This window comes from Gadus chalcogrammus, unplaced genomic scaffold (assembly GCF_026213295.1).
Source record: "Gadus chalcogrammus isolate NIFS_2021 unplaced genomic scaffold, NIFS_Gcha_1.0 GACHA055, whole genome shotgun sequence".
In the NCBI taxonomy this organism is placed as follows: domain Eukaryota; kingdom Metazoa; phylum Chordata; class Actinopteri; order Gadiformes; family Gadidae; genus Gadus; species Gadus chalcogrammus.
The window spans coordinates 1,403-25,087 of NW_026613490.1; the positions used below are offsets into that span (position 1 = coordinate 1,403).

The following is a 23,685-nucleotide window of genomic DNA, read 5'->3' on the forward strand; positions in this document are numbered from 1 at the left end:
GATTGAAGCAGTCTGCCGGATCACAGGTCTTCAAGGCTTTAGGTTAACCGCCTCTTTGAGGATGATCAAATGAATGGTTTGAAGGCTGTTCAATTAATTATAAAAAATAAATAATCTCTCGCACACAAACCATCTGATGCTGCTAAAAAACATTAGGTTTCATGAGGTTTTATTTATTATATAAGTTAGTTTGAATAAACTGCACAAAAGAAGCATGGCCAATATAATGTAGATCTTTATAGACTTATCTCAATGGTACGAACAGGCAGTATTCGTACTTAATTACATTAATTCAGATAATGCAATGTAATTATGGTTATAATAATATTTTTTGGAGATGGCGGGTACTGTCCTATGATTGACAGGTGTGATGATCAGGGAGGCGGGGTTCTGGCCGCCATTGTAGAGGCCCGGTGTGAGTATTGGGTGGAGAGGCTCAGTGAAGGTGCAGCCAGTAGCAGAGTAGAGATGAACCATCGCCCCCACCTCATAGAAGGAGACCACACCCTGGTCCTATTACACCCACACCCCCCCCCCCCCCTCTGGGATTCCGCTCTGACAGGGAGCCGGACCCCAGGGTCGCAGTTCACCACCAACTCTTTGTTCCGGAGGCTGATCGTCCAGTAGCCGTTCTCAGGGGACGACGTGACTCGTCCTACTCTGTTGGCGGACCTTCTCGCCACTCCGACCTCCCATTCGGTCTTTCCTCCGGTCTGAACCTCAAAGCAGAACCTCCCTGAGGAGAAGCCCTGCTCTGCGGGAACGTACGGACACAGGGTGAACCTCCCTCGGTGGTCTGGGGGCTCCGCCAACGCATCCCCATCGCCGACTTGTTTTCCCGTCGCCGGACGGGACGAGCTGAGGGTCGGCCGTGCAAGGATCCAGAGTCACGTCGACCTCGTACTGCCGGAGGCTCCTGAGCTCGGCGTCACGCAGCTGCCTCATCTCCGTGTTCAGCGTCTCCTGCAGCCGACCCTGAGGAACTCCTGAAGGTATCTACAGGGAGCGGCGGAGGAGGGACCACCCCTGTTGCCCCGGAGCATGGAGGATTCTTCACGGATTGGAAGGTCTGGAGGAAATCTAGGTGATCTGCGACGTGTGAGAGCTGCTTCATATCTGAGCGTCTTTTGGTCAGGTCTTCTATTTCCTGTTCTAGCTCTTTGATGAGACCTTCAAATTGTTCCTCTGTTGATTTCCGATTCTCGTCGACCGTTTTGTGGAAGTCCTACCAGGCCTTTTCGATGGTGCGCATCAGAGCGTTGAGGACCTGTTCTCCTTCGGATAGCTCTCTGTCTGCGTCCTCCTTGTTCCGTTTTATTGTGCATTGGATCTCCTGAATCATCCGTTGTCTGTGCTGAATACTCTGCTGAACCTCAGCCTCTATCTTCCCCAGCTGAGCTGTCCTCACCTTACATTCCTCCTTCAGAGGTACAAAAGGATGGAACGTGTGGCCCATCTCTGTGCAGATCTGACACACAAACACCTGCTCAGTCTGGCAGAAGAGCTCCAGGAGTTGAGAGTGTGTCGTACACAGCCTGTCCTCCAGACGATCCATAGGCTCGACCAGCCGATGTCTCCTCAGTCCTGCGACTCTCTGATGAGGCTCCAGATGGGCGTGGCAGCAGGAGGTTTGACAATTTAGGCAGGACTTAACGGCCTTCAGCTTGGTGCCGGTACAGACCTCACAGGGAACGTCTCCCGGTTCAACACAAGGCACTTTGTGTCGGACAGACCTTGTAAACTCAGCAGCCATCCCTGAGATGAAGGTGTTGACCCATAGAGCAGGTCGTGTGTGGAAGAGCTCGTTGCAAACAGGACATTTGTACCGGTCCTGTTCAAACCAGAACTTGGTAATACAGGTTCTGCAGAAGTTGTGACCACAGGTTGTTGAGACGGGACTGATGAACACCTCCAGACAGATCGGACGCGAGAAGACCGCCTCCTCGGAAAAGGACACAAAACTAGCCATTCCTGGAAACCAAAAAAAATAAAATGTTTAAGTCAAAGAAATTAACTTTCTCTTCAAACTGCATCAGAAACATATTTCAGCATAATGAGCATAATAATAAAAATCAAATTTATTTAAACAATAAGAATACATAAAAACAATTCACAACAATACCACTGTATGAGCCAGTAGAATACATTCATAACGCAGACTAGTTTAGGTTAACTACCATGAGACAGGGTGACAGCAGTGGGGGCGGGGGGGCAAGCTAAGTAACCAGGGTTCATCTCTGAATTGGCAAACGGTGTGAATGAAAGTCCCTCCGGACGTTGGCATTTTGTTGACCTTTCCCTCAAATGGGCCAGATAACGTCTCCTTTAATCATAGGCTAAATACGTGAATACAGTGTTTAACATTTAGCTGTAATTGTACCATACTAGGTTAACCTTTATATCTAAGTGAACTGAGAAATGGACTGAGGTCCTAGAGAGAGATAACTGAACCAGTGGTCACCGACCCCCTGGGGACAGCTCTGAGCAAATCAAACGATAAGGGTCTTGTAGCAGAAGAGGGGGCTGTGAGGAGGTGTCACAAAACACTCATGGAATTGGAACAGGGCCCTGAGTCGTCTCTGCCTTTCCCCACACTGGTTTCAGACAGGAGAGCAAGATGTTGCTCATGGTTCCTTTAAACCATTCCATTTTCTCCCATGATGACAGTACAATGACGATAGAAGTTGTAAGCATGCTCCAGTATGCTCACCTTATAGTTGTGTTGGTTTCTGATGTGTTTTCTTTTAGGAGACAGCTAGCTCCACAAGATCTGTACGGGGGGGTTTCGACTGAATCAGACTTTCAGTGGCTAAATTACAATTAGGGCATTTGGCAGACGCTTTTATCCAAAGAGACTTACATTGGTTAATACACACATTGACACACGTCAACCATGCAAGGCGACAGCCAGCTCGTCATGAGCAGTTAGGGTTAAGTGTCTTGCTCAGGGACACATCGACACCTAGCTAGGAGGAGCTGGGGATTGAACTAGCAACCTATCGGTTACAAGAGAACTGCTCTACCTCCTGAGCTAAGACGACATGACAGTCAGGCTCCACCTCCATCCTACGATGTTCAGACTCTGACCTGGTTTGACCGACATGGAAGACGGGAAGCACCAGAGGGTGATCTTATCAATTCAATTCAATTAATTTACAATGCTTTATTGACATGAGATACAAACATTAACATTGCCAAAGCAGGGGAACAAATAAGAGGTCAAAGTATAAAACGTTAACGTTATCAGATGTTAGAATATTAGGTACTCATTATATCGAATGTATGTGGGATATTATAACGATTCCAGTATCTCCTATAAACAGATGTATGAAAGATACACTGTGCATACACAGTATTTACAATGTGATGAATAATGAACCTTCTGGAAAGGAAAGCAAAGGGAGGAGAACAGAGAGGGGTAGTTCTTGGGTGATCGTTGGCAGGACATTATCATCAGTCTCAGCAATCGTAGGCCTATACTTGAGTACGGTACAGGGCTACTTTCCCTAATGTGAGTGCCCCCTTAGTAGTAGTAGCAGTAGCAGTAGTAGTAGTAGTAGTAGTAGTAGTAGTAGTAGTAGTAGTAGTAGTAGTAGTATAAGAAGTAAAGTATTAGTCGTAGTAGTAGTATAGCATTAGTCGTAGTTAGTAGTAGTAGCAGTAGGAGAGTGTAGTAGTAGATTATTAGTCGTCGTAGTAGTAGTAGTAGTAGTATTAGTAGTAGTAGAGTTTTAGTCGTAGTGGTAGTACGTATGAGTAGAAGAAGGGTATTAGTAGGAGTAGTAGATGTACTGCAGCAGAGCAGCGCCGTAGGTTCCCCTGCCACAGGGGGGTGCTGTTTACCCTCTCTTCCCAGCCCTCTCCCAGCCCGTCTGTCCAATGTTGGCAAAACATCCCCCTCCTCGTCGTGTGGGAAAAATGGCGGACACGCACTAAATCAACATCAGAACCAAAAACAAACACATTGCCCAACAAAGGTAAACAAACTAGATATTGTGTTCGATCCCCAGCGGGGTTTGAAGAGCCCCAACTCTCCGCGCTCATACCCTGCGGCGGGGCTTCTGCTAATATCGAGGATCAGCTCCCCGGGAGCTAGCTGCGCTGTTAGCATGCTCCGGTAGCATCGGGGGCATGCTGGATGTTGTGTGGGGATACGTTTGGATCTGTTTATTTGTATCACTGGTTCTCCTCACGAACGAGGGGCACGGGCTTCAATCACGCTATTCTGTGCGACGGGTGAGCATGGTTATCCAGGCGTAGACACGGGTCCTTACCCTCTATCCTCCGGTGGGCAGGGAGGGGGATGGACCGCGGCTGGGTGTTACAACCACACCAAAACATGCATGTTAGAGAGATTTCTTAAGTGTGCTTTGCGTTTTATGAATGGACCTCCACACGTGTGATGGTAGCCACAAGGCGGGAAGCCTATCTGTTGAGTATCGCAGCCTCCCTCCCTGCCCTGCTATAGGGGATGCGATCCATAACAGATAGGGTCAGATAGGGACCTCCACACATGTGTTGAGCTCCAGCGGGGATGCGATCCCTAACAGATAGGCTCTCCGCTGTGTGGCTACCATCACATCATGTGTTGAAGTCCAGGGGGGATGCGATCGGATAGGGGAAGGCAAGTTTAGTTTCCAGGCATGTTGGACGTGAACATAACAGAGTGGGTGTGTGCGTCTGCGTGTCGATGCGTGGGTCCGTGTCGTGTGTGCGGTGTGCCTGTGGTTATATGTTATGTTCCCCGTTAATTAATTAAACGCATCCCGATCACGCATGTTGCATGGGACCTGAGATCAAAGAGGAGCTGAGGTCATCGTGAGATCAGCGGTTCTAACCCCGGGGTGCTGTCACTTTGCCAGGCGGAAACAGGAGGGAGAGGGTGGCCTTCCCCCGCTCGGCTCTGGAAAAAGGCGCACTTCTGTTGAAAGGGGAGTTGAACGGAGTAGAGGAACGTTTCACTGTTATGAAGTTTTAAGGTAACGTCATCCACACGTGTGTGTGTTGTGGTTGTGTTTGTGTGATAATATGTGCTGCGCCTGTGTGTGTGAGTGTATGTGTCGTTGTGTGTGCATCCGAGCATGTGTTTTGTTTATCCGTGCGTGGGTGTATGCGCGTGCGTGTGTGTGCTCGTTGCCAACACGTTTTGATCTGTACTGTAATGAATAACATTTTTAACGCGGCCACTGAAACTAATTGGAGGTTTACATTTCTGGCATGCTTGGCATTGTAAAGTAAAGGCTTATGTGTTTTTCAAATGTCTGCTTTTATGTATTTAAGCTCTGTATGTGGCCAAAACAAACATTGTGCTTTAGAGTACAATGTTAGTACTGCTTTAGCAGTTTGTTTTGCTGATGAATGCAAGCATGCTCACAGAGATTGACAGATCTCCAGAGCACTACAGACAGACTCGTTGGGCCACATCCTGGGTTGGTTGTACATCGGATTACATAAACGCTGGGGGTTCAGTTCAAGCCCGATAGTCTAGATGATCTTCTGACAAATGTACTACTACTTTGATGAAAGTGTGTTCTAAATGCCCTGAATGTAAACGTTTTCTTCACAGAAGAGACCAGTCGTCTTCTAGACCTGGGACCGTATCGCTGAGTATGAGGAAACCAGTGCCACAGAAAGGTACCGAAACCTGGACCGCCTAGTCCTCAATCCCCTGGTCCTCAATCCCCTGGTCCTCAATCCCCTGGTCCTCAATCCCCTGGTCCTCAATCCCCTGGTCCTCAATCCCCTGGTCCTCAATCCCCTGGTCCTCAATCCCCTGGTCCTCAATCCCCTGGTCCTCAATCCCCTGGTCCTCAATCCCCTGGTCCTCAATCCCCTGGTCCTCAATCCCCTGGTCCTCAATCCCCTGGTCCTCTATCCCCTGGTCCTCTATCCCCTGGTCCTCTATCCCCTGGTCCTCTATCCCCTGGTCCTCTATCCCCCTGGTCCTCTATCCCCCTGGTCCTCTATCCCCCTGGTCCTCTATCCCCCTGGTCCTCTATCCCCCTGGTCCTCTATCCCCCTGGTCCTCTATCCCCCTGGTCCTCTATCCCCCTGGTCCTCTATCCCCCTGGTCCTCTATCCCCTGGTCCTCTATCCCCTGGTCCTCTATCCCCTGGTCCTCTATCCCCTGGTCCTCTATCCCCTGGTCCTCTATCCCCTGGTCCTCTATCCCCTGGTCCTCAATCCCCTGGTCCTCAATCCCCTGGTCCTCAATCCCCTGGTCCTCTATCCCCTGGTGCTCTATCCCCTGGTCCTCTATCCCCTGGTCCTCTATCCCCTGGTCCTCTATCCCCCTGGTCCTCTGGTCCTCTATCCCCTGGTCCTCTATCCCCTGGTCCTCTATCCCCTGGTCCTCTATCCCCTGGTCCTCTATCCCCTGGTCCTCTATCCCCTGGTCCTCTATCCCCTGGTCCTGGACCAGCTGGTCTTGTTTGGGTGGAGGGATGATTACAGGTTAAAGGTCATAGCTCTCGTGGTTACGTCATGATGTAATTGCGTTGTCGTTTCTCTCAGCCGTCGAATGGAAAGATGCCAGACGGATCAAACACGCACGCAGTGGGCGTCCCTCCAGAGTGCCCTCCCAGTACCAAGCAGGTACCAGTAACCCGTAACCAGTAGACATACTGGTTCATCGAACCTAATGCAAATGTCGGAAACCTGAACTCTGTGTCTGCGGAAAACGTCGGAGCGTTGACGCAAATCCCGGCCGATGCGTCAATGCTCCGACGTTTTAGCGTGGAGCGGAATCACAATAGACCTCTGAAGAATAAGTCCCGCCTCCGCGTACGACGCGCTGCCCGTCTGACGAAGCTCCGCCCCCTGCGTCCCCATAGGTCACTTCAGCTGGGAGAAGTACCTGAAGGAGACGGGAGCCACCGCCGCACCCGCATCCTGCTTCAGACAGGTCAGACTCCGCCCCCACTGACCCCGCCCCCACTGACTCCGCCCACACTGACTCCGCCCACACTGACTCCGCCCACAGTGATTCAGCACTTTGTTTGGAGCAGTGGTTCTCAGACTTTCCTCTAGTGTAAGATATTTTTTAGTACCCCCTTTCACCGGCACAAAACATTTTTTGTTGAGTAAAAATAAATAATGTCCGTGCGTTCCATTCGGCAGCGTTAACATGAGCATTAAAAGGATGCAAATACTTACAATATAGTGGGAAACACTGGCCTGTGCTTCATGCAACTGTTGGCTTATTTCTCCCCTCAAAAGAAGCACAACGCCAGGGGCGGGTCAGAGCATGTAGGGGTGAAGCTCATCATAATATATTCCTCCTGACTGACGGCGTTTTTGTGCTTCTGGATTCTTTTTCTTGGATTCTCCTTTCTCGTGTTTGGGTTAGGGATTTCAACCACTTGTCGATTCAGTCGATTTACAATTTTCTAGCTTAGGAAAAATCGAAAGCGCGATCTGATTAATTAAAAACAAAACTAATATAATCAAGTTTTTCATTTTCATTTTTTTTTAATAGAAAGGGCAAAACAGCTGAATACATGTTTGTACATTATTTTTGATTTGAACATTTCCTTTTTGGCCAATATGTGTATTTTTTTAAGGCGAAAGTTCTCAGTAACAAAGTGTTTTTTGGGAGAGACATGCTGAGTAAATCCATGATGGTTTCAAACTCAAAAATAATCGTGGTTATGATATTTGCCGTAATCAAGCAGCCCTAGTCTATCTTTTAGAGTTTAAACCTGCTGAGGACCCCTGCAGTACTCCACCGTACCCCTAGGGGTGCGTGTACCCCCATGTGGGAACCACTGGTTGAGAGGTTGTCGGTTCAAGTCCCCCCTCCTCCCCCCCCCAGAGCGCCACCCCCCCGCTGAACGAGTTCAAGGCGGGCATGAAGCTGGAGGCCCTGGACCCCCGCAACACCACGTCCACCTGCATCGCCACCGTGGTGGGGCTGACGGGCGCCAGGCTCCGCCTCCGCCTCGACGGCTCCGACAACAAGAACGACTTCTGGCGGCTGGCGGACTCCTCGGAGATCCACCCCATCGGCCACTGCGAGAAGAACGGCGGGATGCTGCAGCCGCCGCTGGGTGAGGGCACGCACGCACGCACGCGCACACACACACGCACGCACACACACATTCACAGATACACATATATACATACATATATACGCATGCACATGCACGCACAAATGCACATGCACTTAAAAGGACACACACACACACACACGCACAAATGCACATGGACTTAAAAGGACACACACACACACATACACTTAAAAGGACACACACAAGCGCACACATATGCACATGCACTAAAAAGGACACACACACACGCACACACATGCACATGCAGTAAAAAGGACACACACACACGCACACACACATATGCACATGCACTCACACACACAGGTGCATCCTCCTAAAGGGACACACGCGCGTGCACTCACGGCAGCGTGAGTCCAGATGCAGTGTAGCCCCCGCCCCCAGCTCCTCTGTTCTGAGTGCCAGCGTGTTCCCTCCCCAGGGTTCCGGCTCAACGCCTCATCCTGGCCCATGTTCCTCCTGAAGACCCTCAACGGGGCAGAGATGGCCCCCGCACGCATCTTCCACAAGGTAGCTGCACACCGCTCACCTGGCCACTGACGCATCACCATGACACCATGACCATGGTGATGCGTCAGTGGAGCCAGCCGGGCTGGCTCCAGGCTAGCTCCGGGCTGGCTCCGGGCTGGCTCCGGGCTAGCTCCGGGCTAGCTCCGGGCTAGCTCCGGGCTAGCTCCGGGCTAGCTCCGGGCTATCTCCGGGCTAGCTCCAGGCGTGTCTCGAGGCTAGCTCCAGGCTAGTTCGATACTAGCGCCGGGCTGGATCCCGGCTAGCTCGAGACTAGCTCCAGGCTAGCTCCTGGCTAGCTCGAGACTAGCTCCGAGCTGGATCCGGGCTAGCTCCGGGCTAACTCGAGAGTAGCTCCGGGCTAGCTCGGGGCTAGCCTCACAGGCTGGCCTGTATCAGCGTCTCATGTCTGTTGTATTCTACTTTCCAAAGACCCATTTCCTCGGGTTTGATTTGTGTTCTTCTCTGTGATCGATGAACCTCCTCTACCATCACCCCCACAACGTATCAGCCATCGAGGACCCCACCCCTCCATGTGGCTTCTCGCTGAATAAGAGTTCCCCTGTCTCCCCCCTCCCCTCCCCTCCCTCCCCTCCCTCCCCCCCCCCCCCCCCTGGCCTCCCCCAGCAGGAGCCCGCGGCCCCGGCGCAGAACTCGTTCCAGGTGGGGCTGAAGCTGGAGGCGGTGGACCGTAAGAACCCCAGCTTCATCTGCCCGGCCACGGTGGGCGCGCTGCGCGGCGGCGAGGTGCTGGTCACCTTCGACGGCTGGAGGGGCGCCTTCGACTACTACTGCCGCTACGACTCCCGCGACGTCTTCCCCGTGGGCTGGTGCGCCCTCACCGGGGACCACCTGCAGCCCCCCGGCACCAAAGGTCAGGACTGTTTGGGGGTGGATGATTGGGTTTGGCATGGTGGATGTTGAGGTGGAGTGGTGTGGTGGATGGGGTACCCTCAGCAGCCGGCCAGGACTAAAGGTCAGAGGTCAGCAGCTCACCCATGGGTGCAGGGTGTGTGTGAGGGCTGAGGGGTGCATGGGATGTAGGGGGGCTCTGTTGGTTTAAAGTTTTACTGATGAGAGAGAAGTGTCTGACGCTGAGCCTCAGGTCAGCGTCAGACACTTCTGTGACACTTGAAGAATGACCTCTGACCTCTGAAGAATATGTCCCGCCTCCGTTGCTTCGGTTTCCTCGGTTAAATGTCTACGGGAAATAACATCCGGGTTTAGAATGATCGTCCATAACAAACTCTGAAGGTGGCTAAGAAGTAAAAGCTGGTTCACGTTTTGAACCACACACTTTTTCCATCTGGTTTCGACTGGGTTTTTCGATGAACGGCACCGACAATCCAGGACCCCAGTGGAAACTAGATGGAAAAAAGTGTGTAGTTCAAAGCGTGAACCAGCTTTTACTTCTTCGCCACCTACAGAGTTCGTTATGTACGATCATTCAAAACCCCGATGTTATGTCCAAGTCTCATAGACATTTGACCTCGGAGGTGGGACTTATTCTTCAGAGGTCTATTGGGCAACACTTTCACTCTCACTCTCTCACTCTCTCACTCTCGTGTGAGGAGGGAGGGGCTGAACCGGGTCTCAGGAGGTCTACCCTCCATGTCCTCGTGTGTGCGTTGGGGTCCCGCTAGTGAGTGTGTGGACGTGGACGCTCAGGCTGTACCCAGAGCTCAGTGGTCCCAGGGTCTTTAGACCAATCACAGCCCTGCTCCTCTGACACTTCCTGTGGCTGTCACCAGGGGACAGGAAGTGTAGCGATCCAGAGACGGGATGGGACGGAGCAGGGGGGGGGGGGGGCATACGGAGGGCACGGGGGGCTGTCGGCTGAACGAGAGGCCTGGCACTCACCCAAGAGGAGCTGGCGTCTGTGCGTGTCAGCGTGTGTGTGTGTGGTGTGTGGTTGGGTTCCCCCTCGCGGGCCTGGTCTTGGCAGTGTGATAACGTGAGAGGGGGGGAGAGAGAGAGCGACAGGGGGAGAGAGAGAGAGAGAGAGAGACGGAGAGAGAGCGAGAGGGAGGGAGAGATGGGGGAGAGAGAGAGATCCAGCCGAGGCATATGGCTGGTGACTGTGAAAGACTCAATATTTACATCAAGGGGAGGGGGAGGGACGGGGGAGGGCCAGGGGAGGGACGGGGGAGGAGCGACGCAGAGGGAGAGAAGGAGCGGCGAGTGCTTCAGGAGAACAGAGAGGGAGAGGAGGAGAGCGGAAAGAGAGCGAGAGAGAGAGAGAGCGGGGGACGGAGGAATCCTTTTACTTTCCTCCAGAGGATCACGGTGAGTGTTAGCTTCCGGGGCTAAGCTATGTTGCTAAATGCCACGTGACCATATTTGGTGTTTTCCTGCGGGGTGGACTGAGGTCTCGCGCCGTTCTTCTGGGGCTGAACTCGATGACCTCATAGGAAAAAACCAACTGCAGCTCTCAGTCAGGTCGGGTGGATCCACACACACACACACACACACACACACACACACACACACACACACACACACACACACACACACACACACACACACACACACACACACACACACACACACACACACACACACACACACACACACACACACACACACACACACACACTACATAGAGAGGGAAGGACAGACTGACCTGACCGAGTGAGTGTAGTTGTTATTGTGGTTGATAGTTGTGTGCACTTCTTTGGGAGTGTAGTTATCGTCTAATGTTTGGTATGTAGGGAATTTGTTTATTTATGCATGAGCACTTGCACATCATTCACGTGCTCGTCATGTGCTTGCATGTCATGAGGTTCACTGGTTCATCTAAGATCGTTCCTGCGGCTGTTGTTCAGCCTGTACTCCTCTCTACAACCAGTGAATAGAATACAGTTGTAATAAACATACACTGTTTATTCTCTGAGTTATTCCAGCTGTCTCACTGCAGAGTCTAACCCTTGATGGGCGGAAGGGTTTTGATTGGCTCATTCCATCGACTCTTTGTACAAGTGACTCAATCACCAGAACCGACCCTGGCTGTTGTCATGGAGACCAAAGCTGGGTGACATTAGATTTTTTTCCATCAGTTGGTCAACGAGACGAGCAGGGCCATGTCTCTGTCGTTCTCATGGTGATGACGCTTGCGTGTGTTGTTTCGATGGTGAGGTTGGTTACCACGGTGATCTCTCCATGGTGAGGTTGGTTACCATGGTGATCTCCATGGTTACCACGGTGATCTCTCCATGGTGAGGTTGGTTACCATGGTGATCTCCATGGTGACGTTGGCTATCACGGTGGTCTCCTCGGTGACGTTTGTTACCATGGTGATCTGTCCATGGTGACGTTGGTCATGATGCTGATCTCCATGGTTGTCATGGTGATCCACATGGAGACGTTGGATATCACGGTGACCTCTCCATGGTTGTCATGGTGATCTCCATGGAGACGTTAGATATCACGGTGACCTCTCCATGGTTGTCATGGTGATCTCCATGGAGACGTTGGATATCACGGTGACCTCTCTATGTCATGGTGATAACCTCTGTCCGTTTGTCTCTCAGTCGTCCTCCCAAAGACCCCGGGGCCCCTGACTGACGGCAGCGTGGACGCCGTGCACCCCCCCCCCGCCGTTGGACGGCCCCCGGGCCAGCGAGGACGCAAGCCGGGCCGCCGGAAAACCAAGCTCCCCGGGCCCTGGGGGCCCAAGGGCCCCGGCGCGCTGGCAGGGGCCCAGGGCGGGCCCCAGGGCAAGGGCCTGGAGCCCATCAAGATCCCCAAGAAGAGAGGCCCCAAGCCCGGCAGCAAGGTGAGCCGGTCCGGCCTGCACCCGGGACCCCCTGGGTGGGGGACTCTGGACCACGTAGAGGGGGGGGGTCCGGTCGGTGGTCCGCCTCCCTGGAGAGAGGAGACCTCGTTAGTGGGGAGACCTCGTGAGTGGGGAGACCTCGTTAGTGGGGAGACCTCGTTAGTGGGGAGACCTCGTTATAGGGGCTGGAACAGCAGAACGCATTTAACCAAACATATGATTTAAGACACTGTCTGCAAGTACTTTAACAAGTGTAAATGAATGTATGTAAGCATGCAATGGAAGGTTTTGGTTGGAGGATTTTAAACACGTCATGAGGTTTAGTTTATGTAATGCGCTGCTCAACGGCAAGTTTCAAACTCCACACTGAATCTCTCTCTCTCTCTCTCTCTCTCTCTCTCTCTCTCTCTCTCTCTCTCTCTCTCTCTCTCTCTCTCTCTCTCTCTCTCTCTCTCTCTCTCTCTCTCTCTCTCTCTCTCTCTCTCTCTCTCTCTCTCTCTCTCTCTCTCTCTCTTTTTCCCCCCCCTCTCTCTCTCTCTTTTCCCCCCCCCCCCCCCCCCCCCCCCAGATGGGCTGGGCGAGGAGGCCTGGCTGGTTGGAGGGGTCCATGGTGGGTCCTGGCCGGCCGGTGGTGGTGGGCCCCGGGAGGCCCCTAGGCCCGGGCAGACCCAGGGGCCGGCTGCCTGCCAACTGGGCCCAGCGGGTGGCCCTGCAGCAGAACCAGAACCTCCCGGAGCCCGTTAAGATCCCAAAGAAGAGGGGGCCCAAACCGGGCAGCAAGGTAGCAGAGCTGGCCTCACGTTGGCTGCTTTTAAATCTCCTTCAAAGCTTTTATTTTATGGACCGGCTTTTAACTCGTCCTCTTTTGTTTTTATTTAGTTTTTTCTTGCATATTCGTTTGTCTGTATTCTGTATTTATTTTTTATAAAATACAGCCAATCAGACCCTCTCTCCCCCTCACCAACCAATCAGAGCTTCCCTCTCCCTAATCAACCAATCAAAGCCTCTCTCCCTCACCAACCAATCAGAGCCTCTCTCCCTAACCAACCAATCGGAGCCTCTCTCCCCCTCACCAACCAATCAGAGGCTCTCTCTCCCTCACCAACCAATCAGAGCCTCTCTCCCCCTCACCAACCAATCAGAGGCTCTCTCCCCCTCACCAACCAATCAGAGGCTCTCTCCCCCTCACCAACCAATCAGAGCCTCTCCCCCTCACAAACCAATCAGAGGCTCTCTCCCCCTCACCAACCAATCAGAGCCTCTCTCCCCTCACCCACCAATCAGAGGCTCTCTCCCCCTCACCAACCAATCAGAGGCTCTCTCCCCCTCACCAACCAATCAGAGCCTCTCTCCCCTCACCCACCAATCAGAGGCTCTCTCCCCCTCACCAACCAATCAGAGCCTCTCTCCCCCTCACCAACCAATCAGAGGCTCTCTCCCCTCACCCACCAATCAGAGGCTCTCTCCCCCTCACCAACCAATCAGAGCCTCTCTCCCCCTCACCAACCAATCAGAGCCTCTCTCCCCTCACCCACCAATCAGAGGCTCTCTCCCCCTCACCAACCAATCAGAGCCTCTCTCCCCCTCACCAACCAATCAGAGCCTCTCCCCCTCACCAACCAATCAGAGGCTCTCTCCCTGTGTTCAGAGGAAGCCGCGGGTGGTCCCCCACGCCGCCCCCTCCTCCCCCACCTGCAGCACCCCGGAGCCCGACACCAGCACCGTCCCCCTGGACCACGCCACCATCCCCACCTCGGCCCTGCAGGCCCCCACAGGTTACACGCAAACACACACACACACACACACACACACACACACACACACACACACACACACACACACACACACACACACACACACACACACACACACACACACACACACACACACACACACACACACACACACAACATCCTGCTGAACAGCACAGTGCTCTTGTGGAGTGAGGCTGTGTGCAACTGGGCGATTAAATGTGGTCGTTTGAAAAAAAAATGGATTCAGGCAAGCGTTGATATTGGTTCTGACCCTTAAATGTCTTGGTTCTAATCCAGTGTCTAACTGTGTTGGTCTATCCCCTCCAGTGTCTAAACTATTGGTTCTATCCCCCCAGTGTGTAACTATGTTGGTTCTACTCTCCAGAGTGTAAACTATTGGCTCTATCCCCCTCAGTGTAAACTATTGGTTCCATCCCCCCAGTGTAAACTATTGGTTCTACCCCCCCAGTGTAAACTATTGGCTCTGTCCCCCCAGTGTAAACTATTGGCTCTATCCCCCCAGTGTAAACTATTGGTTCTATCCCCCCAGTGTAAACTATTGGTTATATCCCCCCAGTGTAAACTATTGGTTCTATCCCCCCAGTGTAAACTATTGGCTCTATCCCCCTCAGTGTAAACTATTGGTTCTATCCCCCCAGTGTAAACTATTGGTTCTACCCCCCCCAGTGTGTAACCTATTGGTTCTACCCCCCCCAGTGTGTAACCTATTGGTTCTACCCCCCCAGGTGTGTAAACTATTGGTTCTACCCCCCCCCAGTGTGTAACCTATTGGTTCCACCCCTCAGTGTGTTACCTATTGGTTCCACCCCCCCAGTGTGTAACCCATTGGTTCTACCCCCCCAGTGTGTAACCCATTGGTTCCACCCCTCCAGTGTGTAACTGTGTTGGTTCCATCCCCTCCAGTGTGTAAGCTATTGGTTCTACCCCCCCAGTGTGCGTGTACCTGAACAAGTTCGGTAAGGTGGGCCCCCACCTGGACCAGCGGCGGGTGCAGCTGCTGCCGGACCACTTCGGGCCGGGCCGGGCCTCGGTGGTGCTGCAGCAGTGCGTCCAGGCCTGCGTGGACGCCGCCCACAACCAGAACACCGTCTTCTGCTGCCTGAAGCCCGGCCACGGGGGCGAGCTCATCTCTGGTAGGACGGCAGCTGGGGAGGGAGCCGGGCTGTGATTGGTTGCTGCCAGTAACGAGGTTCATTAATGAACAGAGAGGGTTTTATAATAGCAATGAACTGCATTCCGGTTATTCGTAGTAATACTGTTGCTACTGCGATGATTACTTTATATTAGTGCTGTCAGTTACACGCGTTATTAACGGCGTTAACGCAAACCAATTTTAATGGCGTTCATTTTTTTATCGTGCGATTAACGCAAAAAAAAAACATTAGCACAAGGCAAGCCGATGCACTTCTCCATGTTGATCAAGGGATATTTAGCATCTAAAAAAATTGCAATTAATCGCGATTAAATATTTTAATCGCTTGACAGCACTACTTTATATACGAGTTGTGCAGAGTTAGTGTCACCCAGACCGTGTCAGATGAGTCCAGTTCTGTGACCCTTTCTGTCCTCTGCCCCTTTGACCTTTTGACCCCTGACCCCTGACCCCTGCAGCCTACTTCGAGCAGCAGCAGCACACGCTGACCCTGCCCACGGTCAGCAGCGTGACCTACGTCCTGCGCTTCCTGGAGAAGCTCTGCCACAACCTGCACTGTGACGCGCTGTTCGGCAGCCAACCGGTGGCCAGGGGCGGGCTGCACTACGAGGGACACGCCCACACGCCAGGTAATAGCCACACCCCCTATATCTAATAGCCACGCCCACGCGCAAGGTAATAGCCACACCCCCTATATGTATTAACCACGACCACACTCCAGGTTATAGCCAAAACAGCACGACAGGTAATAACCACACCCCCTCAGGTTAATAACCACACCCACACTTGAGACTAGAGCCACGCCCACCCGACACACTCAATAGCCCCACCGACTCCAGGTAATAGCCAAGTCCACTCCAGGCAATAACCACGCCCACTCTGGGTAATTAACCACACCCACTCTGGGTAATTAACCCCGCCCACTCCAGGTTAGAGCCATTAGTATGGGCTCATCGTGGGTAGAGAAGCACCACTGACGCGTCTCTGTGTGTGTTTGTGTCTGTGCTCCCTGTTCCCCAGAGAGGAGGGGCTTCGGGGACGGGCTGCCCAGCGGCCCGGGGCGGGGCATCAAGAGGTTCCTCCACGACGCCTACGCCAGCCCCCCGCCCCACAAGATGGCCAAGGCCCACCGCCAGCCCGCCGACGGTACGGGCTCCGGGTGTGGTCCTGACCGCCGCTAGCTCAGTGCTAGCTCAGCGCTAGCTCCTTGTAGTTCACCGCTAACTCACTGCTGGCTCAACACTAGCTCACTGCTGGATGAGCGCTAGCTCACTGCTGGCTGAGCGCTAGCTCACTGCTAGCTCAACGCTAGCTCACTGCTAGCTCACTGCTAGCTCAACGCTAGCTCACCGCTAGCTCACTGTTGGCGCAGAACTAACTCTTTGTAACTCACCGCTAACTCATTGTAGCTCATTGCTAGCTCATTGTTGCTTAACGCTAGTTCACCGCTAGCTCAATGCTAGCTCAACGCTATCCCAATACTAGCTCACCGCTAGCCCTGCAGGGTTTTATCTTCATCACAACTAGCATGTTACGACTTGTTACCAATTAATTAGTGTAGGTTGAATAACTTCAGTCGTTGTTTACCTGCACAGGTGAGGCCCTGGGGGAGAACGGAGTGGGAGGGGCGGAGCACCTGAAGAAGAGCCCTCTCTCCCCCTCCTCAGCACACCGGTCGCCCCCCAAACACACAGGTAACCCTCCACCTGACCCTCCACCTGTTAGCACTAACACAGGTAACCCTCCACCTGTTAGTACTAACACAGGTAACCCTTCACCTGTTAGTACTAACACAGGTAACCCTCCACCTGACCCTTCACCTGTTAGTACTAACACAGGTAACCCTTCACCTGTTAGTACTAACACAGGTAACCCTCCACCTGTTAGTACTAACACAGGTAACCCTCCACCTGTTAGTACTAACACAGGTAACCCTCCACCTGTTAGTACTAACACAGGTAACCCTTCACCTGTTAGCACTAACACAGGTAACCCTCCACCTGTTAGTACTAACACAGGTAACCCTTCACCTGTTAGTACTAACACAGGTAACCCCTCACCTGTTAGTACTAACACAGGTAACCCTTCACCTGTTAGTACTAACACAGGTAACCCCTCACCTGTTAGTACTAACACAGGTAACCCTTCACCTGTTAGTACTAACACAGGTAACCCCTCACCTGTTAGTACTAACACAGGTAACCCTTCACCTGTTAGTACTAACACAGGTAACCCTCCACCTGACCCTCCACCTGTTAGCACTAACACAGGTAACCCTCCACCTGTTAGTACTAACACAGGTAACCCTCCACCTGACCCTTCACCTGTCAGTACTAACACAGGTAACCCTCCACCTGTTAGTACTAACACAGGTAACCCTCCACCTGTTAGTACTAACACAGGTAACCCTCCACCTGTTAGTACTAACACAGGTAACCCTCCACCTGTCAGTACTAACACAGGTAACCCTTCACCTGTTAGTACTAACACAGCTAACCCTTCACCTGTTAGTACTAACACAGGTAACCCTCCACCTGTTAGTACTAACACAGGTAACCCTCCACCTGTTAGTACTAACACAGGTAACCCTCCACCTGTTAGCACTAACACAGGTAACCCTCCACCTGTTAGTACTAACACAGGTAACCCTTCACCTGTTAGTACTAACACAGGTAACCCCTCACCTGTTAGTACTAACACAGGTAACCCTCCACCTGTTAGCACTAACACAGGTAACCCTCCACCTGTTAGTACTAACACAGGTAACCCTTCACCTGTTAGTCCTAACACAGGTAACCCTCCACCTGATCATTAGTATTGCTTCCACTAATGTCTGGTACTAGTACTAGTATTAGAGGAAGTACTACTTCATAATGTCTCGTATTAGTATTAGAGGAAGTACTACTTCATTAGTATTACTTCCACTAATGTCTGGTACTAGTACTAGTATCAGAGGTAGTACTATTGAGTGACGGGTCCTGTCTGCCCTCGGCGCAGGCAGCCAGCGGGACAGCCCGCGGCCCAGCCATCAGGACCCCGGCCTGTGGACGGTGGAGGAGGTCATGCAGTACATCCGCGAGGTGGACCCCGTGCTGGCCCCGCACGCCGACCTCTTCAGGAAGCACGTACGTACACGGGCACGGGCACGGGCACGGCCAATCACAGCCGCCGATGCACCCACAGACGGGTCCTCTGGGGAGACGGCTGCTGTGATTGGTTGTAATCAACAGATCAAATGCTATTTATTCATTATTCATTTATATTTATTCAGGGATTTTCATGCTGGATACCTTCTGTTATTTTCATGGGGTGATGCTCTTATTAAAACATACTTAACGATATGAGTTTATATTTCTGACACGTCTGTTTCATTGGATGCCACTAAATTCTACATACTGCAGCTTTGAAGACGAAAAAATGACGTGGTTCAGGAGGTTGAGCAGGTTGGCTCGTAACCGGAAGCAAGGCCGCCTTAATGCACATGCTTGCCTGGGCTGAAGCCTTCGCCGATCGGGGGGGCCTATCATGAGCTGCAGTAAAAAAAAAAAAAACATTATTTTTATTTTATACTGGCCCATGATAGGCCCCCCGATCGGTGAAGGCCCAAGACAATGTGATTTTTTGTTTGGGGCTTACAAAGATCAGAGGCCTATCATGAGCCAAGAAAGAAGAGGGCTACTAGTGGTAGCTGGGCCCAGTGGCCCCTTGACACCACAGCCACAGTCGTCTCACCCTCCCCCCCGTCAGGATTTCACGTCCAACCCCCACCACCCCCCAGTCAACACCGGCAAAATGTCGGAAAAAAGTTACACATCTTCATTGTAAGATCCCCTCTCAGGGGGCCTACGAAACAACTCAGCCCCAGGGCCCAATGGCAGGTTAAGGCAGGCCTGACCGTAAGGTTGCTAGTTTGATCCCCGACTCCTCCTAGCAGAGTGTCGAGGTGTCCCTGAGCAAGACGCCTCATCCTGACTGCTCCGTCGGTGTGTGAATGTTGGCATGAATGGGTGAATGTTGGGCAATATCTTAAAAGTGTTTTTTGAGTGGCCACTGGTTAGAAAAGCGCAGTAGAAATGCATTCTATTAACCATGAAGCTATTTATGAAACATGAATCTCAGTAATACTTTCAAGGGATTAAACTAAATAAGGGTACACACGACTTGCTGAGGAACGATGATGAAAGGAGTGCGTTCATGTTGCATTGGGCCAGTTACGTTGTTTTTTACGTTTTTATTTCTGTTTCCTTCTTCCAGGAGATTGACGGCAGAGCCCTCCTGTTGCTGCGCAGCGACATGATGATGAAATACATGGGCCTGAAGCTTGGCCCCGCCCTCAAACTCACCTTCCACATCGACAAGCTCAAGCGCCATTAACAGCCAATCCCGGAGCAGCTTCAAAAGGACTCCGCCCCCCCCCTCCCCTCCCCTCCCCCTCCCTCTTGTGTTTTGACATTCAGTATTTCATGAAATGCATTCTGGGACGTTGTTTGAGACCGTACATGTAGCAAGCGGCACCGTCACCCCAAAATGGTACCGGGGGCGAAAAATTGTACCGTCGTATAATTTTCGCCCCACGGTAAAATTTCGGTTTGACATCACCAGCCGACCAGATTTAGTGTTTAACCCCGCCCCCTTCATAAGCTCCGCCCCCAGACCTCATCAAATGAGGACTCGTTTTTTCGGTTGGGACGTCGCCGCCTGCGCTGTTTCAACCGCCGCGTTGCGCACTTCAGACGGACTCGAAGAGAAGGTGGTTTGAAATGTTTTTTTTTTAATATTTGTTTTTATCCTGAAAAGAAGCTCTTTTTCAACGTGTGTTGTTAAAATGAAGACAAACACTACGACGCGGTTAGCTCCCCTTCTGAGGTACTTTTTGTAATGATGAAATCAACTGAGGAGGTGGGAAATCGTTTTTATATATAAAAAAAGAATAGAAATAACATTTATTGGGAAGGTCCCGTCGGACGTGTCTCGGTCTTGATGTTGTTTATAATGCCTTGTCTGTCTTTATTTGTACCTTTTTCATTTTTATACGATATTATTAGAGGTCCTACATTGAACGTGTCTTCATACTCAACATGGTTCAATAAATGTTCAGTAACTCCACCCGCCTGGGCTGCTGCTGTCGTTTATCAAACACACCCTCAGCCACCAGCCAGTCTGGGATTGGCTGGGCTGACGTCTGCTTTGTTGATATGTTGTAATCTAGTTTGTCCTTCTCAATGATTTCTCGATTTGTGAAATGAACTGATTTGTTTTTGGTCTTTGGATGATAAAATGACAGTTCAAACATTATCTTGTAAAATGAATGATCAAAAATCAATCAATGAATCATCTGCAGAGAAATCCACCAATGGTTGTTAGGCGTCAATGATGTCTCGATTTCTGAAATGAACTGATTTGTTTTTTGTCGTTTGACAAAATAACAGTTCAAAGATTATCCCGTAAAATGAATTATCACAAATGTATCAATGAATCATCTGCAGAGAATCGCCAAATGGTTAACTGATCTGTGATCGCAGCCTGTTGCAGTCAGCTTTATTCAATATGTGCAATCCTCCAATGTTAACCTTTATTTTTACTTTAAAGTTAACCTAAAATGTAATCATAATTTAGTTAATAATGATTAATGTAATAATTAGTTAATACCTAGATGTAATAAGTTACTTTTCGTGAAAGCACAAAAAAAACACCAGAGAGACAAGACACGGTATTTTGTAATAGTTGTAGAGAAACTTTTCCTGGTAATGGATGATTTGTCAAATATTGGACACACTGCAACCTAACCACAACACACAATCGTTCAGTCTGATTCAATGTAAGATTATCTCATTAAAGTTTCCGCTTGCTGCTCATCCGATCGATTAAAGCATAGACAAGGGCTCGTCCGGGATTTGAACCCGGGACCTCTCGCACCCGAAGCGAGAATCATACCCCTAGACCAACGAGCCGCGATATAATTATCCAAACTGCTTTTAATCAGAAAACTTGGCCCGTAAATCTACTGTTATCTGTAGCACTAAACCCATACTCCTCCATGTTATCAGTCAGTTCCTCTGTGATCCATGAATCCTGATATGAAAAACGTGATTATTTTGTTATCAGATAACATCAGGTTACACATGTATTCACAATAATAATATTAATTTAAACAAAATAACCAAGCACTCGTTGATCCATCCCTCACAGAGGCAGCGTACACAACGACCACCTCGAAGCATCGTGGAGACTTTGTGAGTTAAATGCTTTATATCGCTTTGGCGGACTTCCCTTCGTGTTTCACTTTACATTTTAAACCCCGGCCGCACTAAAGCTATATCCCACAATAGACCTCTGTGGAGTAATGATGATAAAGCGTCAGGATTTGTTCTGAGATTGTAATGCTGGAGTTCCGCCACCAGGGGGCCGCATCGCTTCATATAACCTCTCATAGCCTCTGCTGCCAGTGTTGCCAGATTGGGCCAGATTTATCCCCCAGTTTGGCAACACTGCCCGCTGCCCTTCCATGGTCACCCCAGCATCGGCCATCTCTCCATCTGTTGGCCTCAGCAGGAGATATTCTGGTAGCACACAACCATGACGGAAAATATCCTCTGCACCCGACACCTTTGTTTCACCCTGCTCACGGAATGTTCACGTCCTTGTACCACAGTTCCTAGAATTCAGCCCGTTATGTTTAATATTGTTCATATCACACATGAAGGAGGTAAGTCATCTAGAACACTCCTCCTCCCTGGCCGTTCTGTGATTCACATGGTACAGATGAAGACACTGGTCCCGCCCCCGCAATAACATCATGTGTCTCACTTCACTGTGAGGTGTCTCCAGGCCTGGGGCTTTTGTCTTGGTCTGCTGTGATGTCTCCGTTTCCGTTAAATGTCACATTTTCTTACTGTAATTGTAAGGAAAGGTTTCTCTTGCGCCCTGGGCGATGTCACGGAAGGGTCTGTAGTTTTTGGTGTAAAGTCTCACGGTCGCGTTTCAGCCAGTCTGACAGGAAGCCGGGAACTCACCCATTCAAATCATTCACCAGTTTTACTGTGAAGAGGCAGAGAGTGGTTTACTGGGAAACAGGCATGGCTGTCTGTCTGATATCATGATAGTCATCACAGGTGTTTCAGGTATCAGAGGGAGAGAGAGAGCGAGAGAGAGCTATATATGTAAACACAAACCAGCTCTTTCCCCATCTGCCTTACCCAAGCTTTAGTTCCCAGCATGACCCATGACCGGTCGTTGTTGGAGTGCTGAATGGATGCATTAATTCATGTTTACTCAGAAGGATAAATTACCCAAAGGGACGAGAAGGGAGTTCAATCGCACTGTTGCTCATCTTATACTCTGGTTTATGTTCACAACCGCGTGCTGACGGCTGTAGGTCAAAGTACTCACATTTACATTCAAGGCATGAGAATACGCTTTTATCCAAAGTGACTCACAATAAGTACATCGTCAAAGGAAAGAGAATCAACTACCGTGTATATATTTCTGTCGGTACAGTAAGGATGTTCGTCGAGCCAAGTGGCAAGCACTAACAATCGCTAGGTTAACCCATTCCCCGTACACAACAGAGATAGCTAGGATAAGACGCCGCACAATGCTGAGTAATATGTTTAAGTGGCAGGACGTACAACAGACTGTACGTGCGTAAGCGGGTGTTTTGAGGCAGCGCTGTGTGTTTGGACAGACGATCGGTGTGTGTCTGTGTTTTCCTGGTATCCTGGTCAGAGCTGCTGGACAGGCTTTGTCTCGCCCTCGAGAAACAACCCTACCTGGAAATGTTTACCCCAGAGATCTCTCACACACACACACACACAAGGACGCACACACGCGCACAGGCACAGACACGCACACACACACACACACAGGCACGCACATACACAGACAAACACAGAGGCATGCATGCACACACACACACAAATTGACCCACACACGCACACACACACACACACACACACACACACACACACACACACACACACACACACACACACACACACACACACACACACACACACACACACACACACACACACACACAAGACAACAGACATAAAAACACACACACACACAAAAGGACAAAGTAACACACACACTTAAATGCACTCACAAACACGATGACATGTAGGAACATAGACGGGTGCAAACACACTAACATCTACAAACACACCACACACTCGCACACACGCACACGCACACACGCACACGCACACACACACACACACACACACACACACACACACACACACACACACACACATTCACAGACAATGACGTGTGCAAACCCAGTCACCCACACACACAGATACACACACACCTACAACAAGGTGCAGACAAACACACACACACTTACACACATCTGTGCTGAGCTCCTCCTCCATGTTGGAACGTCAACCTGGAGACCAGGTCACA

The 23,685-nt window shown here is 50.9% G+C and overlaps 2 protein-coding genes and 1 non-coding gene across 5 annotated transcripts; 1 reads left to right on the forward strand and 2 right to left on the reverse strand.

Moving 5' to 3' along the window:
* Positions 1–348: 348 nt before the first annotated feature.
* Positions 349–1,969, reverse strand: LOC130378034 (E3 ubiquitin-protein ligase TRIM47-like; the record flags this gene model as incomplete). Its single annotated transcript, XM_056584975.1, has 4 exons — positions 1,409–1,969; positions 831–996; positions 573–754; positions 349–486 (listed from the first exon to the last, which is right to left on the reverse strand). Coding segments are annotated over exons 1-4 (1,047 nt in total), but the record flags the coding sequence as incomplete, so codon positions are not given.
* Positions 1,970–3,710: 1,741 nt separating this feature from the next.
* Positions 3,711–20,486, forward strand: LOC130378036 (polycomb protein SCMH1). 3 transcript variants are annotated; one of them, XM_056584980.1, is made up of 17 exons: positions 3,711–3,977; positions 4,863–4,979; positions 5,567–5,634; positions 6,514–6,594; positions 6,834–6,904; positions 7,814–8,048; positions 8,488–8,576; positions 9,201–9,447; positions 12,104–12,348; positions 12,917–13,129; positions 13,997–14,123; positions 15,056–15,256; positions 15,735–15,905; positions 16,297–16,422; positions 16,872–16,970; positions 18,274–18,401; positions 19,531–20,486. In XM_056584980.1, exons 3-17 carry the CDS (start codon positions 5,610–5,612, stop codon positions 19,648–19,650), a joined length of 2,178 nt encoding a protein of 725 aa, XP_056440955.1. In that variant the 5' UTR covers positions 3,711–3,977; positions 4,863–4,979; positions 5,567–5,609; the 3' UTR covers positions 19,651–20,486. The 3 variants fall into 3 exon arrangements, with proteins under 3 accessions (XP_056440955.1, XP_056440952.1, XP_056440953.1); XM_056584977.1 differs by lacking the exon at positions 3,711–3,977 and adding an exon at positions 3,990–4,236; XM_056584978.1 differs by lacking the exon at positions 3,711–3,977 and adding an exon at positions 3,990–4,236 and having other exon boundaries at positions 9,204–9,447.
* A 669-nt stretch (positions 20,487–21,155) lies between these two features.
* trnap-cgg (transfer RNA proline (anticodon CGG)) lies at positions 21,156–21,227 on the reverse strand. The gene has a single exon. It is a non-coding gene; the product is annotated as a tRNA-Pro (tRNA).
* Between the last annotated feature and the right edge of the window lie 2,458 nt (positions 21,228–23,685).